Source organism: Narcine bancroftii, chromosome 2 (genome assembly GCF_036971445.1).
Source record: "Narcine bancroftii isolate sNarBan1 chromosome 2, sNarBan1.hap1, whole genome shotgun sequence".
Lineage (NCBI taxonomy): Eukaryota > Metazoa > Chordata > Chondrichthyes > Torpediniformes > Narcinidae > Narcine > Narcine bancroftii.
The window spans coordinates 164,501,984-164,520,293 of record NC_091470.1 but is presented as its reverse complement, the minus strand read 5'-3'; the positions used below and the strand labels follow the sequence as shown (position 1 = coordinate 164,520,293).

The following is an 18,310-nucleotide window of genomic DNA, read 5'->3' as shown; positions in this document are numbered from 1 at the left end:
CCTTGGTCCATCGATCATTCAGGAATCTGATGGCAGCGGGGAAGAAGCTGTCCTTGGGCCACTGAGTGCTCGTCTTTAGGCTCCAGTACCTTTTCCCCCCAATGGTAGCAGAGTGAAGAGGATAGTGGGAGTCTTTGAGGATAGAGGCTGCTTTTTTTTTAAAGACCACCTCATTTAGATGTCCTCGATGGAGTGAAGTGTGGTGCCGGTGAGGTTGCAGGCCGAGTTCACAACCCTCTGGAGTTTATTCTTGTCCTGAGAGTTGGTGCCTCCGTGCCAGGCAGTGATGCAACCAGCTCAAATGCTCTCCATGGTACACCTGTAGAAGTTTACGAGAGCCTTCGGTGACAGACCGAATCTCCTCAGACACCTCACAAAGTATAGCCGCTGGCGAACCTTCTTTGTGATTGCATCAACGTGGAGGCTCTAGGTCAGATCCTCAGAGATGTTGACACCCAGGAATTTGAAGTTCTTGACTCTCTCAACTACTGAGCCCTCACTGAGGACTGGATCATGTTCCCCTGACTTCTTCCTGAAGTCCACAATCATCCCCTTAGTTTTGCTGACGTTGAGCGCAAGGTTGTTGTTGTTACACCATTGAACGAGCTGATCTATCTCCCTCCTGTACGCTTCTTCATTGCCGTTTGTGATTCTACCAACAACTGTGGTGTCATTGGCAAACTTGTAGATGGTATTGGAATTGTGCCTGGCCACCCAGTCATGGGTGTATAACGAGTATAACAGTGGGTTAAGCACACATCCTTGGGGTGCACCTGTGTTGATATCAGTGAGGTGGAGACGTTATTTCCAATTTGTACTGACTGTGATCTTCCAATGAGAAAGTCAAGGATCCAATTGCAGAGGGAGGTACAGAGGCCTAGAGTTTGTAGCTTCTTGACCAGCATTGAAGGAAAAATGGTGTCGAAGGCCGAACTGTAGTCGATGAAGAGCAGCCGTATGTATGTATGAATTGCTGTTTTCGAGGTGATCCAGAACGGAATGGAGAGCCAGCGATATTGCATCTGCTGTGGAGCAATTGTAATGAAAGGCGAATTGTAGTGGGTGCAGATCTTTACTTCGTAGGTATTAATTCTGACCATGACCAGCCTCTCGAAACATTCATTACAGTAGAAGTTAGTGCTACTGGGCAGTAGTCATTGAGGATTATTAGGGCCTTAGATAAGGTGGAGACCCAACACCTTTTTCCTGGGGTGACGGTATCAGACACCAGAGGACATCTGTCTAAGCGGAAAGTTTTCGGGGAGATATTAGGGGTAAGAATCTTAGACAGGCACATGGATGCAAGAAAAATTGAGGGTTATGGGGGTGAGGTCGGAAAGGTTTAGAATGTCAAGGAGTAGGTTGGCACAACATAGTGGGCCGAAGGTCCCACTATTCTATCAAACATCTAATGCAAACCTAATGGAAACTCGATGATGCAGCAAGGAATATGCACAGCAATGTCCCACAAACACGAATCATGTTACCCTGGGTTTGTGCAGTCCCTGGTCTGACCCTCTCCCTTCCGGGTTTGACCTTGTACCTCCCAGGTCCAACCCTTGCCCTCACAGGGCTGATCCTCTCCCTCCCGGGTCTGACCCTCCACCTTCCTAGGACTGACCACCCCCCACCACCAGCTTGGGTCTCACCTTCTCCCTCTCTCTCAATCTTCTGCAAGTTGCCACTCCCTGGTTGCAGTTTCTGCTGGTCGACCAGGACCACCCCACCCTCATCAAGGTGGAGTGCCCGCAGAGCAGGCAACTCTACCCCAGTGTTGAGTGTTGATGCCGGATCGATGTCTGACAAACGTCAGGAGGAGGTTAAATTTATTCGTGAGGATGAAGAGCTTCTCCAGCTCTTGAATCAATATCAGTTTCATCTCAATGTCAAATAGAAGTCATTCACTACTTTGACAAGAAAACTCCACAGTCCGCAAATAATACATCTGTTCTTCATATTTCCATCAAGTTGACCGAAAATAATATTATTGGGGTGTAATACAGATGCCTAGTCTCAGGATTCAAGATTCCTTCCTTGTCATGTACAGAACATTTTATATTACACAAAATTGCCTTCTGCCTGCCGTAAGGCAGACAAAATGTCACCACTTACAGTCGGGGAGAGAGAACTAAATCGAGTACCTTCAGAGTCACTGCATCCATAGATTCGCCTCCGGCGCTCCCACAGCCTCTGCTGCCACCCAGACTTCTAATTCTATCAATTTCCTGTTCAGTAAGTTAATGTTATCCAGGATGCTCCTTCTCATGGTTAAGATGTGTGGCTTCTCTTTTATTAAATTAATATCCAACAAATCAATCGTAGCCTAAAGCTTGGTCCCCACAATGTGTTCTTCCAATGAACCCTGTTGCTTGTCAAACGGGCATCAATGACGTTAAAGGGCAGCGCTCAACTACAATCCGGGAGGCCCTGAGGAGTGACAACGAAGGAGCACATGGGACAATTGATGGCTCTGCACATCTTGTCGGGTCACACGGACTCTAGAACCAGCAGTGGCCTTCTTCCTGCGTCCTTTCTGTTCTACTTGATTAAATCTTTCAAAGTTCACTCCAGTGTAAAAGTTTGCCTTAAGAGTATAAGAAATGGGATCAGGAGTCGGCCATCTGGCCCATTGAGCCTGCGCAGGCAGTCAATGAGAGTCACAGCTGATCTGATGATAGGTTTAATTTGGAAACTCGATGATACAGCAAGGAATATGCACAGCAATGTCCCACAAAAACGAATCATGTTACCCTGGGTTTGTGCAATCCCTGGTCTGACCCTCTCCCTTCCGGGTTTGACCTTGTACCTCCCAGGTCCAACCCTTGCCCTCACAGGGCTGATCCTCTCCCTCCCGGGTCTGACCCTCCACCTTCCTAGGACTGACCACCCCCCACCACCAGCTTGGGTCTCACCTTCTCCCTCTCTCTCAATCTTAATGATCTAGTTGACAGGCGGACGATACCCCTTAATTCCCCTACTACCTAAAAATCTATCCAACATTGTCTTAAATTTATTTCTGAGGTAGCCTCCACTGCTTCCATTGAGACTATTTCCATTTATAATTGCATGAGAACATGCAGCCGGTTGTTTTGCCTCGTTAATACATGAAAAATTGTTTGTTCCAATAGCATTGAGTTTTATTCACTGATTATTTGCACTTTAAAGAGCAAACTATACTTAAACAATTAATAAACTAGTAATATGATATTAATACAATCAAAGTCAACGATCTAGACCAAGCTTCAGATTCTTGATTCCAACAGCACAAAAGCAAATTCAAAACTAAAATTGTTTTTTTTTTAAGATGGTCGAAAACACAGCTTTTGCCCTTGATAAGAAAGCTATAAACTATAAAGACAATAAAAGGATTGTCAACAATCTTTATGCAGACAGCTAGAAACTGGCAAAAATATGTTTACAAGTGATTTTCAGTCATTTTGACCCTTACAGCGAATTCCACAGATTCACCACCCGTTGGGAAAAAGCAGTTCTTCCTCATCTCCGTCCTGAATCTAGTACCCTGAATCTTGATGCTATGTCCCCTAGTTCTAGTCTCCCCCACTAACGAAAACAATGAACCTACCTCTATCTTAACTATGCTCTTCCTAATTTTGTATGTTTCTATAAGAACCCCACTCATCCTTCTAAATTCCAGTGTGTACAGTCCGAGCAACTCAATTTCTCCACAGCAACCAAGTCCAAGCAGGAGTTCTACAGAAGTCATTGGGAGCCATTCCTCCATTAGCTTGCAGTGCCTGCAAAATTACAAAGCAGTTCTGACAGTGAGTTCTCAAAGGATGTGAAGGGTATTGAAGGCAGTGGCCCAGGTTCAGGTCATAGGGATTGGGAAGAATAATAGTTTGGCATAGACTTGATCTACCAAAGAGCCTGTTTCAGTGCTGCAGTATTCTACGGTTCCCTAAGAAGGCTCTCAATATCGTCCGCCTGTCAACAGATATACCTTCTGTTTTGGGACAAGCACGTCCATGCAATAGAAACATGGACCTCAGCTCTGATTTTGTGTGTCAATGCGAGCTGTTGGAAGATTTTCCTCTGCCTGATTATTTTTGTTCCCTTCAAAGATTTTTAATTGGCTCATTTGACTGTTTATTATGACTGACAAGATAGTTTTAGCATCTGACTGATGGGACCCTTGAGATGGTGAGAAGATTCCATGTTGCATTGATGTACCAGATAGCGCTCTTACACAGCATCTCATCAATACGACTCATGCAGTGAACTGTGGCATCTTTTGATTCACCAGTTAACATCTCAAAATACTTTTTTTTTCAGCTCGACAATCCACAAACTTTAGAGCATGTTTTGTTAAAGAGTAAAGATTACCACATTTGGCATTATTACACTCTTGTTATTTAACTTGGATAGCAGCCAAAGCTATTACACAGCACCAGCAACTGGGTCTGAATCCACTGCTGTCTATAAGGAGTTTGTACAATCTCTCCATGACCTGTGTGGGTTTTCGCCCAGCCTCCAGAAATATACGACGCTGGTAGGTTAACTGGGTGTAAGTCAAGTCATGTCATCAAACTTTTCGTCATCTGAGTGTACAATCCGACGGAACAGCGTTCTCAGTGCAACATACAGACACACACCCACGTGTACATACAGACAGAGAATATGCAGGGCAAGTATTCATGCTTGCAAAAAAAAATTGTTTCATGAATGAGAGTCTCGGAGGGTCAGTGCAAGCAGTTCCTTTGGCCGTTCAGCATTCTCTCTGGCTCTGGGAAAAAGCTGTTCCTCAGCCTGGTGGGGCTGGCTCTGATCCTCCTGTATATTTTACCTGGCGAGAGTAGCTGAAACATGCTGTGCGCAGGGTGGGAGGGGTCCTGAATGATTCTGCACGCCCTCTTCAAACAACGATCATGGGAGATCTTGTCGATGGCGAGGAGGGGGGTGGGGGGAAGACTCCAGTGATCCATTCTGCCATTCATATGGCCCCTGGATTGTCGGCACAGATTTCATGGGCTAGTAGGGCCTTCTACTGTACTGTATCGTTAACATTAAAATAAAAATCTCCACTTCAGTACATAAATCAAATCAATATGCTTTGTATACCAATGCCTGGAGAGCTATGCCAAGTTCTTGACATCTGTAAGATATGTTGAAAACTTCCTGGGTGTCATTGTGTAATTCTAAAAATTCCTGGATCACAAAATTTAGCCTTTTATGGGGAATATTAGTTAATTTCTATTTGTGTAAATCTGTTTCATGGTCCTGGAGAAATGCTATCTCGTCTTTACTATGTTATTAGTGGTTATGGTAAGAATGATAAATGAAGGTGACTTGACTTTACCAAAGATTGGCAAATTAGACTTTGTAACTTTTCCCTGGTGCACAGGAGTGGTAAATGAATCAGAGACAAGTGGATGGGCAGGTGAATACTGTATGTCTTTTTAGACATACAGCATAGTACAGGCCCCTTTGGCCCATGAGTTTGTGCCTCCTAATTGACCCACAGCCCCAGTATGTTTTGAAGGGTGAGAGGAAACCGGATTATCTGAAGGAAAACCCATAGCGACAACACGTGGGATTCGAACCATGGTCGCTGGTGCTGTAACAACGAAGCACCCTGCTAACTGTGCAGGATCATGGGAAATAAAAGGTGGAATGGGACTGATTAGATGGAGCTGTCAAGGTAAAGAGGTATCCTTCTGTTTGATAAAAATATGTATTCAAGAGAGATGTTTCCTTCCAGTAAGGACATCCTCTGCGGCTCTTTCAAGTCCCATCGGAAGGGAGAAGACACCATTGCTTGTTGCTTTCATGGTCATGTGTCATGACTTGTGCTGGGTTCTTTTCAGGCAGGAATACTAGAGATATGTGCAAGATGCAAAGGAAAGTTCCAGAGATTTTATTTTCCATCCCATCCTCAAGAGTGGAGTTGATTGGCAAGCACCTCGATTCACACAGTGCTGAGTTCAGTCCAGAACACAGCACCTCACTCTGCAGTATTTTTACATAGCAGTTAAATTTTTTTGTTTCATGTCTGCAGCTGAGACAGCTATGTTGTGCAGAGACAGATTGATCTGTATTGGGATTCTGTGTGGCAACCTGGTTGAAATATTTCCCTCTTGAAGGCATTACTTTAGATGCTGCTTGATTCTTGATTAATTTTGTCATTGTATCTTTAATATCCCAAGGTCTCATAGAAAATTTTTGCCATCAACTACCTCTCCATCTTCATATCCAGATATGAAACAAACAAAATTTGTCCAAACCACATGTTAGGAAAGGTGATCCATAAACAGGATAAGATTGATTGTAAGAAGTATGATTTTTTTTAATTTAGAGATACAGTATGGTAACCGGCCCTTTCAGCCCACGAGTCCGTGTCACCCAATTTACACCCAATTAACCCATAACCCCTGATATGATTTGAATGGAGGGAAGAAACATGAACACGCGGGGAAAACCCACGCCTGCACAGGAAGAGCATACAAACTCCTTACAGACAGCGTGGGATTAAAACCCCGGTCCCAATCACAGGTGCTTTAACAGCATTGTGCTAACCAATGCCTTAGCCGCCCCACCCAAATCGAGCCACCCAAATAAGAAGAGAGGAAGTGGGCAGAGGGAAAGGGTGGGTGGGAATCTCGGAATTTGAAACACAGCTGCCAGCATTGGAAAGATGGATATGAAGATGTTCAGGGTGCTGGAGAACAAGGCCATGTCAGAAGATCCTAAAACTGCATGGGAAAGATCATGGATGGATTGGAGACAAAATAGAGAAAAAAATGTTTCAGAATGAGACACAAAATAAATCAGAAAAGGATACAGGCCATGAGCCTCAGTGCTTTGGTTGAACCTTGGAGGGTGAAAGTGGGCAAGAAAGTTAGTCGATGGCAGAAAAGGTGACTGTGAGGACAGGAGAGGAATTCAAGGGCAGGAGAGATGCTGATCAAGCTTTTGATAGGGTAGAATAGGACTATTTATTTAAAGTGCTAGAAAATGTTAACTTTGGCCTTAAATTTATCAATTTGATTATCTTGATATATTTATCTCCTGCTGCCTCAATCTTTACCACCTCTTTAAAATTCAAACCCTTTAATATTTACCATGGAACTAGGCAAGATTGTCCTCTTAGCCCATTATTATTTAATTTGGCATTAGAACTATTAGCTGTGGCCTTTCAGCATCTTTGGAATATTAAGAGGTGGTAATGTTCATAAGGTTTCTTTATCTGTGGATGATCTTCTGTTGTATATTTCAGACCCTATCCATTCAATTCCATCCATTCTGTCATGACAACCAATTTGGTCAATTTTCAGGTTATAAACTAAACCTTCAGAAAAACAAATTTCTTGTATTGAATTCTTCTGGCTCTCCAGATACTCCCCTTTCTTTTAAAATAGCTGAAAATCAATTTAATTACCTGGGTTTATTAAAGATTATAATAATTTGTTTAAAGAAATTTCATGAACTACGTTAAGTCTTTAGCTCAGTGCTCGAATTCTCAATATCCCTAATTGGATGAATTAAAGTTATTATGATGAATATCTGACCCAATTTTTTATACATTTTCACATTTTAGTTCACAAAACTTTTTTTTGATTCACTTGACTCAATTATTTCTTTATATATTTGAAAAAATAAGCATCCTCGGCTTAGTAAAATTTCCTTCAAAACTTTACAAAGGAAGGTGGTTTGGCATTACCTCATTTTAGATTTTACAATTGGGCGGCTAAAATTAGATGCATCATTTTATAGAATGGGGATGCTTCAAATTGGATTAATTTAGACAATAACTGAACTAAAAAATATTCTCTTGTTTCAATACTTGAAGCACCATTACCTTTTTCTGCTTCCAAATTAACTGATAATTTAGTTGGTAAAGAATTTGGTTTCAATTTAGAATATCTTTTTTTATTCCATAGATTTTTTAACTTCAAGCTCTATATTACTTAATTCTTTGTTTCTCTCTTTTGTGCAAGATTCTGCTTTTTTTGTAAATGGTTTAAAATTGATTTAATGATAATAATTTAGTGTCATTTGAACAACTCTCTTAAATTTAAACTACCCAAACATCATTCCTTTAGATACCTACAAATTAAGAGGTTTTTTTGAACTCTGTAGTGTTGAGACTTCCTCAAGCCCTTGTTATAAATAAGATAGGGGTGATCTATAATTTTAAACATAATCAAAAAAAACTGATTTCAGCTAAATATGATTTATTATTAAAGTCTCAGAATAATTCCCTAAATAAGATTTAAAAAAATGATGGGAGCAGGGTTTTCAACTTTCACTTTCAGATACTACATGGGATTCTATCTTAAAATTGGTAAATTCATCTTCTTTGTGTGCCTGACATTCGCTTTTACAATTTAAGGTAATACATCAAGCTTACTTCTCTAAAGTTCAATTGGCTAAATTTTAATTTAACACCTCGAAACGTGACAGGTGTAAGACTGAAGAAGGTCCTTTATTACATGTTTTGGTCTTGTTCCTCTCTTTCCATTTTTTTGGTAAGATATCTTTCATACCTTTAGTTCTCAATGTGAATCTGATACCTAATCCTATAATTGCCCTTTATGGATCAACTAAGACAATTGATTTGAATTTAACTCTGTCTCAATCCCGTGTAGTCTCTTTTGCCTCCCTTATTGCTAGACATTCAATGCTGATGAAAAGATGGAAAGATGCTGTCCCCCCTCCTCATACTCAATGGCTCTCCGATATGATGGTGTGTTTAACTATGGGGGAAAAAAATCAGATGCTCTTCTATTGTAATGGATTTAAATTTTCTAAGTTATGAGGTCCCTTTATTAATTATTTTTGTTATTTATAAGATCACTTGGATCTTGTTTTGTGAATTTGTGGTTTCTTTTAATGGTAGTGAAATTATATGTACTTACCAGATAACTTCAGAAGGGAAGGGGGTAGAATTTGTAGCACAGTATAATATTAACCTTTTTTAATTTTTTAAAATTTAGCCATATGTTATCATTGTTTGTGTTTATTTTTTTTCCCTGTTTGACTGTTATAACTTTTTTCGTCTGTATATTCTTTATTTTTATTTTACCTTTGATTAATGGCTTCCATTTATGTAATATTTCTGTAAAAATCCAATAAAAATTTTGAAAAAGAAAGATTACATCTATGAGCTCACTGTAGAGCTCGTCGAAAAAACCAAAGACTTGTTGATCCAAACCAAGGCTTTTATTAGCAAAAGACAGGAGCTCTTCACAGGTGGCCGACCAGTCCGGAATGATCCGACCTGGCTAGGGACATAACCCTTTAAGGCCCAGACAGTAGGCGTGGCTAAGCTCTCAGCCAATCGCTGTAAGCACAGTCATTACACTCTAGATACTGTAACTATATACATTGGTGAAGGTTAGTACTATCACACTCACATTCAACTCTGAGATTCTTATTTTGCCGGTCTTAGGAAATACTATCCCAGTAACTGTAAACAGACTGTGAAAAGTCAGATATAAATATACACCAAAAAATAATAGGTATACGAGTCCTTAAATGAGTCTCTAAATGGGTATAGTTATCCCTTTTTGTTCAAGAGTCCAATAGTTCAAAGGGAGTAACTATTCCTGGTGGTCTGAGTCCTGTGGCACCTGCATCTCCTTCCAGATGGCAGGAGAGAGAACACTGCTTGGGTGGTATGGATCCTTGATTATTGATGCTGCTCTCTGATGGCAGCATCCAATATAGATATGCTCAATGATGAGGAGAGTTTTACCTGTGATGAGTCTGGAAGGTAGTTGAGAGCAGGAGAAGTGGCGGAGGACAAGGTGGTCGCCGAGGGCAATGGAGCACTCCCGTGAAGACTACATGAGGAGGTCACAATGACCCACTTATGGAACAACATTTTTTAGTGGATATTGAACTCAACCTAATCACTGAAACCAGGCAAGAAGTAAAATGCTGGGATCGTGTTACATATCAATCTGCATCTATTTTCCAGGTCAAAGGGCTTGTACTGTTCCTTTTTGTTCGATGTTCCATATAATTTTCTATCAGAAGGCTATCAATCTCCAGAGGGGTACTTCTATCTGCTTTCTTTTTTATTAATCTTTTTATTATTCATATTAGAGGCCAGTGCTTCTCAACCATTTTCTTTCCACTTACATACCACCTTAAGCAATCCCTAGACCCATCGGTGATTACTAAGGGATTGCTTAAGGTGGTATATGAGTGGGAAGGGAAGGTTGAGAATCACCGCTCTAGACCTAATCGGTACTGAAATATTTTGCTTGAGAAAAGTTGTCATTGGCCCATTTCCTTTGGAGTTATGAAACTGTGCACATAATGAGTCAATTAGGTATGATTAAAACAGTGGTTTTTCAAAATTTTCTTTCCACCCACATACCACCTTAAGCAATCCCTTACTAAATCAGTTCACCTATGGCATAGGCAATTCTAGAGTGGAAAGAAAAAGGTTGAGAACCACTATTATAGGCAAACAATACATGAAGAGAATAGGAGTATTGAATCAAAAGGGAAAAAAATCACTATATGATATATGACATAACATATTCTATTACAGCACAGTTAACAAATATGATCCCATGTCCTCAAACTGAAATCTTCAAAAAAAATAGATATTTTTATTATATGAAACCTTACCTACTCTTTTTTTTTAAAAATGATTGGGCAGCCTTTCCTGAAAATTTATTGATAAAAATTAATCATCTGGTCTTCACCAACAAAGAGAAAAGAAGTAAAATATAGCCCGGAAGGGAAAATAATTATATGAACCGAGTCATGTGGATGTAAGTTATAAAAGTCTCTTCAAATTTTACAGAAGTCTCAAATGTACGACTCCTAACTTTCTCTAAACTTAAACATGACATAGTTTGAGAGAGCCACTGAGTCAAAGTAGGTGGATTAGAATCTTTCAATTTAAATAAGATCGCTCTTCTTGCCAACAATTTAGAAAAGGCTATAACCTGATATGTGGAAATGGGAACTTGTCCCACTTCTGTAAGAATAATTCCAAAAAGAGCAGTCAATGGATTAGGTTGCAAACTGATAGCTAGTACAGCTGACAAAGTCTTATAAATATCTATCCAATACCTCTCCAACATAAGACATGTGAGTTAGAGAATCCACTTCTGATTTACATCTATCATAAATAGGACTAACATTAAAATAAAATATGGGCCAATTCATCTTTCAACATATGAGCCTGATGTACCACCTTAAACTGAATCAAAGAATGATGAGCACATATTGAAGAGCTGTTAACCAACCCGAAGATCTTCTCCCAGGATTCCTCTGGATTATGGAACTGAAGTTCCTCTTCCCATTTTGTCATTAGAATTTGATTGCAATCTTAATAACTTATTATAAATGTTGCCTATTAAACCCTTATGAGAAGGTTTCAAATGAAAATAAGTATCAACTAAATCTGGTTAGTACAATGTTGGACAATTAGGCATTGAAGTATTCAGAAAATTTCTATTTTGTAAGCACCACACAAATGTGACTTGAGTATAATATTTATTAGATAATTGTTCAAAAGAACTTAAACTACCATCTAGAAACAAATCTGAAAAAGAAAAAAAATTCCTTTAATTTTCCAAAAAGAGGTTAGATCAATTATGGACAGTTGACAAAAAAAGATAAAATAATTTTTTTCAAGTCTAAGAACTTCTGAAATTGAAACTAAATCCATAATGTATGTTTAAGTATTGGGTTGAAGGTAAATCGTAGAAAGTGCCAAAGGAAGATCTGCTCCCAATAAGGAGGCTACTGAATACCTATGAATGGAATTCAGTTCCAAATCTATCCAATAAGGGCATTCAAATTTATCAGATTAAGAGATCCAGAAATAATATAGTGGATGTTAAGATTCTTCTATCTTCCCCCTTCATTCTGCTTATATGACGACACTTTCTTTTTTTATTTTTAATTTAGAGACACAGTGTGGTAACAGACCCTGCTGGCCCATGATTCCACATCACACAAATACATCCATGTCACTATAGAACCATAGAACACAACAGCAGAGAAACAGGCCCTTCAGCCCATGATGTCCATGCCTCATCCCATGGACCTCCACCTAGTGTTAGGTCTGCTTTGTTCATGAATGAGTGAGACAAACACCAGACTGAGTCGAAATCAGGGTTCTTTGTTCTTTATTACCGGATTGTAACACTTGCAACTAACAGTGTTAGTCGGAGAATGCATTCTGCCGTTATCAGCAAAATGGTGATTTTTTATACCCTTGGATACGTGCTTAGAACATCATCATATCATTACTTGTCCAATGACTAAAACTGTTGCTATCCTTTCCCTGCTAGCTTCCTGCCTCTCAATCCATCAATGTCTCTGTTATCTTGTAAGTACAAGGATGCATTCACATCTTGTTACAGCCCTGCACAGGGTAACTCCTTACACATTCCCATCTCATGATGTTTTACCTAACAGGAGTACAAGGACACCTCCCCTTCTTGTTACAGCCCTGCACAGGGTAACTCCTTACACATTCCCATCTCATGATGTTTTACCTTACACTAGGCCAAAGCCCTCCATATCCCTCCCATGCATGTACCGATCCAAATTTTTCTTAAATGTTAAAATTGAGCCTGCATTCACTCCTTCAGCTGGCAGCTTGTTCTACACTCCCACCATTCCACTAATGAGTCCCTTAACTCATGTCCTTTTGATCTTGTCTCACCTAACCTTTAGTGGAAAAAAGCCTGACAAAATTGAATGGTTTTCTCTTTTGTAATTCATTTATTGTGAATAAAGCCTATTTTTGGAGAAAAAATAACTTCAAGCTCATCATCTACCTGAGAGTGAAATTTGGCCATGAATAAGTTACTGAAAATTAAACACACCTACGAGTATATTTTGAGATTTGCGCCACATGGTTGGCGTAGCAGTTAGTGTAATGCCTTTACAGTGGCATCGATTGGGACCAGGGTTAGAATCCCAAGCTGTTTATAAAGAGTTTGTATGTTCTCCCTGTGTCTGCATGGGTTTTCGTTTCCTACCACCATTCGAAACGTATCAGGGGTTGTGGGTTAATTGGGTGTAAATTGGGCACCATGGACTCGTGTGTTTAAATTAAAATCAGAATTCACAGTCCTGTGATTACAAGGTAGTCCAGGAGAAATGTGAGTACAGTTGTGTAAATGAATCCTTCTTACCAATCCCTGCACCTGCAATCTACAACATCAATACAGCAATTACATCATTTACTTTCTAAGACGCACAGTGGTGACTTAGTTAAGCAGCACATGAGGCAAGGGTTTGTTTACCTTCTCAAAGTACTTGATCTCATACTCCAGTATAATGCCATTGGGCTGGTCTGGTTCATGCCACATCAAGGTCACACTGCTTTGGCTGGTGTTTTCCTGCTTGATAACCAAAATCTGTGATGGGGCTGGAGATGCACAGACAGCCAATGAGCATAAAGCACTCCTGCTAGACTGCAGATAACAGCATCAATAAGAAGCAGTTAGTTTTCCCAAGTTAAGAGATATATTGGATCAAGGTTCTATGTTCCTTTTACTGTCACATAACAATACAGTAAAACCCCTGGTAGCTAGCTCGTATGGAGCTTGGTAGATGTCAGATAAGTGTATTTTCTTACAATGCCTAACCATTACACCTGCGTTAAGAATTTCAAAGACAAAAGTACTATACTGTATTTACACTGAACAAACTTCACCTGCATGAACATATAAATCTTAAAGCATTTTACTTTCTTTTCAGTCACATTCCTTGAAAACATTTAACCATCACTGCCTCTGCAGGTTCCTCCCCCTCCACAGAGCCGCCCAAAAGGCAAACAATAACAGTACAGATAATTAACCACCCCTTCCTCAATTTTACAGATAGACCCTCTGACTCTGATGACTCGCACTAAGCAAGGATAAGTAGACACTTTAAAAGAGTCACCCCAATAGTGAGCGGCATCAAATCTTTTGGGCAAGACCGTTGCCATTTCACACAACCTTATTCAAACAGCTGCTATAAGCAAAGGCCCTTCGCTGGCTGAATATTTGCTCCCATCTTCACCAAAGGTTTATGTGTTACTTCAGAGAACATTTGCTTTTACAGTTCTTCTCCATGTATTGTCACCTTGTCGTGGTAGAGAAACTTGTGCGGTCCTGTAATCCTGAGAGCGATGCCATCTGGAGCTATGCTTCCCACCCATGGTGGGAAGGTCGAGGGTGAAGTCCCTGACAAAGAACAATCCAACCAATCCTTAATGGTAGAATAGGTGGACGAAGTTACTCTGAACACAAAGGCGGATGAAGCTCTAATCGTTGTGGTTTCTGTGCCATTGGAACTAGTGGGTTGATTTGTACGCTTCTTGGAATGCAACATCACGTACACGTTAAACAAATACCCTCAAAGGCTTCTTCATTCTGTACATCAACGGAATGAAGGCCACCATTTTCAACCTTGAGGGCTAGGCCACAATGACTTTTACAATTTTAAACTTACGTATTTTTTTACCTATTATTTTATTCTTAGTTTTTTATTTTCCTCAATTTTTTTTTGTTGGTTGCTTGAATTCTAGACACTAGGGTTTTACTGTATTATTCATGCTCTTAAAATGCAAGTCCTATTAAAGACTATGTTGGAGGTGGGCTGCTATTGGCTTGTGTTTGCTCCAGGTGAAGGTGCATTGTTTGGTCTTCAATGAATTAAATTGACCACACCAAAAATTATTGCCATCAGCTGCACTTTAACTAAAGGAGACATCATTCCTACCTGCCTGGTTGGTGGTGACATTCAGCGAAATGAACTGCCGGGGCTCCAAGCTGAGATCAGAGACCCCATTCACTGCTTCGACCTGCAGTGTATAATTGGTGTGTGCCAACAGGTTTACCATACTAACGGCTGGCTCAGTCAGTCCCATCTGCTTTGGGCTGTACCTTATCCGATTCTCGCATGCTTCACACTGACTCGACTGCCAGGCACACTTCCTACAGATGACATTGTACCGGACGTCATTCCTCCCTCCACTATTGATGGGTGGACTCCATTCCAAGAACACTGAGGTTCCATTCACACTGGACAAGGCATTTACTGGAGCAGACGGTGGCCCTGGATTAGAAGAAGAATCAAAGATATTGAATGTCAAGGTACAATTGAAATGTTTCGCAGTCTTGCATAAATATTCATAAGGAATAGTATCATTTAGCAGAAGCAAACTGAAAAGGAAGAATCTCATTAATTGCCCTCTTGGCACCTTCCCCTACAGCTGCAGGAAGAGTCACACTTACACCCACACCTCTTCCCTCACTACCATTTGAGGCCCCAAAGCATCCTTCCAAGTGAAGCAACATTTCCCTGTGTATCTGCAGGAGCCATCTATTGCATCCAGTGCTCCTATGGTGACATCGAAGAGACAGGAGCAGACTAGCAGATCGCTTCGCTGAGCACCTTCACTCTGTCCTCATCGGTGACAGAGATCTCCCAGTGGCCAACCATTTCAATCCTGTGCCCCACTCCCTCGCTGATATGCCTGCCCATGGCCTCAAGTACAGTCAAACCAAATGTACTGTCAAACCAAGACCACCTGTAAAGTGAAGGAGCAACACCTTATATTCCGTCTGGACAACCTCCAACTGCATGGTATTAATATAAATTTCCTTTAGTTTCTGCTAGTCTTCCTCTCTTCCCCATCCCTCGGTCTTCTTTCTTCCAGATCTCTACTTCCTTCCCTCTACATTCACAGAGCCATCCCCCTTCCCCCACCCCACCCCCTCCCCACTTGTTTGCCCTCTCTCCCTTATCCAGCTATTTCCTCCTGTCACTGTGCTCCTTCCCCTTCCCATCATCCCTCCCCAAACACTTTGTTTGGGCACCTGACCACATTTTGCTCAAAAATGAAATGTTAGTTGTGCATCTTTATCTTTGCTGTTTGACTTGCTGAGTTGCTTTGTGTTTTTACTTTTTTCTTTACAGCAGGAATTCCATTAATACTTTTCTCGGTTCAAGTTTTTTTTTCCTGAGAATACAGCATAAAACATCTCAGTGGAATCATTAATTTCAAAATGTTCCATTTCGGTTCTCTGTGCTATTTGTATCAACCTGGGATCCTACTAATCTTCAACTCCTCACATCCAATTTGAATCATCCAGAAAGTGCATTTAACTTATTATCCAGCTCTCCAAGGGCCGAAATAATTCACAGCCCGGCAGGGCAGAGAAAACTCTGAACTTTATCTCCAGCTCAGGCAATTGAGCAAAATTGCTCAATGTGACTGATTACTCCTGGCATTTAGCCTGTTGGTCCTAATTAGACTGCAACTGTATCAATCATCCAAAGACTCAAAGCTACGGCTATTTTTATGTCACCATGACTGACTGAAGGGTGGAAGTTACCATCCAACTCAATCAACCAACAGAGAACTTCAGGTTAAACAAGAAAGCCTGCAGATACTGAGGCAGTACGTTTGTGCAGTGCAATTGTATCTGGTATCTGGTTCTAACATGGGAGATCTCTCATCACGTGACGAAGGGCGAGGGACCCTTTACTTCCTGTGGACGCTGTGTGGCCTTCTGTGTTCCTCCGTCATGTTTGCATGCTGCACCTTTTTTGGTTCATCCCCACACTGTGCATATAGAGTCAGTGGGGCAGTGGGGGTGAAGAGACAGAGGCAGTAATACCGACAAGATGTACTAGAGTTTCTAGGAGACGATGAAGGGTTTGGACCTGAGCTGTTGACAATTTTTTTGCCCTGCGGATTCCTCCGGCAGAGTCTGAGAGTAGGAATCAGTGGAGCTTTAAGGACAGTGACAAAGGCATAATTTTCAAGTTCAAGTTTGTAAATTAGCACCATCCCACAATTGTTAAGAACGACAGGATGAAACGGCATTCTTCAGTCCTCATAAATAGCATGCAAGCACATATATGCAAGCACAGCGCACATATTTACAAGCAATTTACAGTAAATGCAGTACATATATAAAAATAATTATATAGAGTCTCAGAGGGATTGAATGAGCAGCTCATCAGTCAATCAACAGATTAACTCTCCGTGGGAAGAATCTGTTTCTCAGCCTGGTGATTCTGGCTCTGATATTTCCACCTCGCTTTCCTGGTGGGAGTAGCTGGAAGGCACTATGTAAGGGGTGGAAGGGATCCTGAATGATTTTGCAAGCCCTCTTCAGACAATGATCCTGGTAGATCACATCGAAGGAGGGGAGGGAAACCTCTGCCACTCTCTTGATCCTGTAGATTGACCTCTGATCCAATGTTCTACAGCAGGGTTGGGTAACCTTTGTTTTTAAAACTCACTTAAGTATTCCCTATTTCATAGGTGCTCTGTGATTAGTTAGGGATTGCTTAAGGTGGTATGACGCAGCCAACCAGGATGCTCTTGATAGGCTTCCCGTAGAAAATCGATGTGGTCAGTAGCCTTGCCCGCCTCAGTCTTCTCAGGAAATGCAGTCGTTGTTGTGCTTCCTGACAAGTAAGGAGATGTTGTGTGTCTAGGATAGACCACTACTTGAATGAACTCCAAGGAATTTGGTGCTCTCAACTCTCTCCACGACGGAATTATTAATATTTTAATCTTCTGTGCTCATTGTGGCTGATCCTCCGATGTGTAGGAACCTACCACAGGTTACCTCCCTCCCCTTAAAACAATGGCCACATATTTCCAACTACCCAGCATCAACACCTCTTTCCGAGCACTCCTCAACACATTCTACTGGGGGAGTCAGACATCTAGCTAATCGGGGGGAACATGGGCAGCAGGGTGCCCCTTAGGTCCAAATGGATTTGACAAGCAGTGGAGCCCGTCTTTCCCTCCCATCCACCATGCCCATGTTTTAACCTGTGTGCTCCAGGAGTACTTCAGTGGCTCAATGTGTTTTCAAAAGAATAGTGCAGGAGCTGACAGGATCGTCAACAGAAGATGCATGACCTACATGATGTAATTGTTGCGGGCTGAGTGATTGATGGACCTCCTCTGCAGATAATTAAAAGATACCCAAGGCAAAATTTGAAATACAGTAAAAAAAACCTGCTACCCAAGCAGCCAGAAACATCAAACAACCAGAAAAAAAATAAATAAATAAATAAATAGAATGCATGATAAATAATTCAATTTAAAAATTCAATAAAAGTTTAAAATTGTAAATGTTCTCTAAAGTAATACATAAACCTTTGGTGAAGATGGGAGCAAATATTCAGCCAGTGGAGTGCATTGGTTGAGCTCATAGCATCTGTTTGAATAGAGTTGTGTGAAACAGCAATGGCGTAGCCAAGGATGAAGAGCGGTTGATGCCGCTCGCCGTGGGGGGTAACTCCCTGAAAGGGTCTCCTTATCCCCGGTTATTAAGAGTCTTCATCTTTATTA

General features: G+C 41.0%; 1 protein-coding gene across 4 annotated transcripts in view; it reads right to left on the bottom strand.

Moving 5' to 3' along the window:
- The window catches only part of epha8 (eph receptor A8), a 271,719-nt gene that overhangs the window by 96,479 nt on the left and 156,930 nt on the right, over positions 1–18,310 (bottom strand). For all 4 annotated transcript variants that reach the window (XM_069919029.1, XM_069919030.1, XM_069919028.1 and 1 more), the window contains exons 3-4: positions 14,710–15,045; positions 13,245–13,369 (exon numbers count right to left, since the gene is read on the bottom strand). In XM_069919029.1, coding sequence (XP_069775130.1) covers positions 13,245–13,369; positions 14,710–15,045 — 461 coding nt within the window. The remainder of the gene's footprint in view (positions 1–13,244; positions 13,370–14,709; positions 15,046–18,310) is intronic.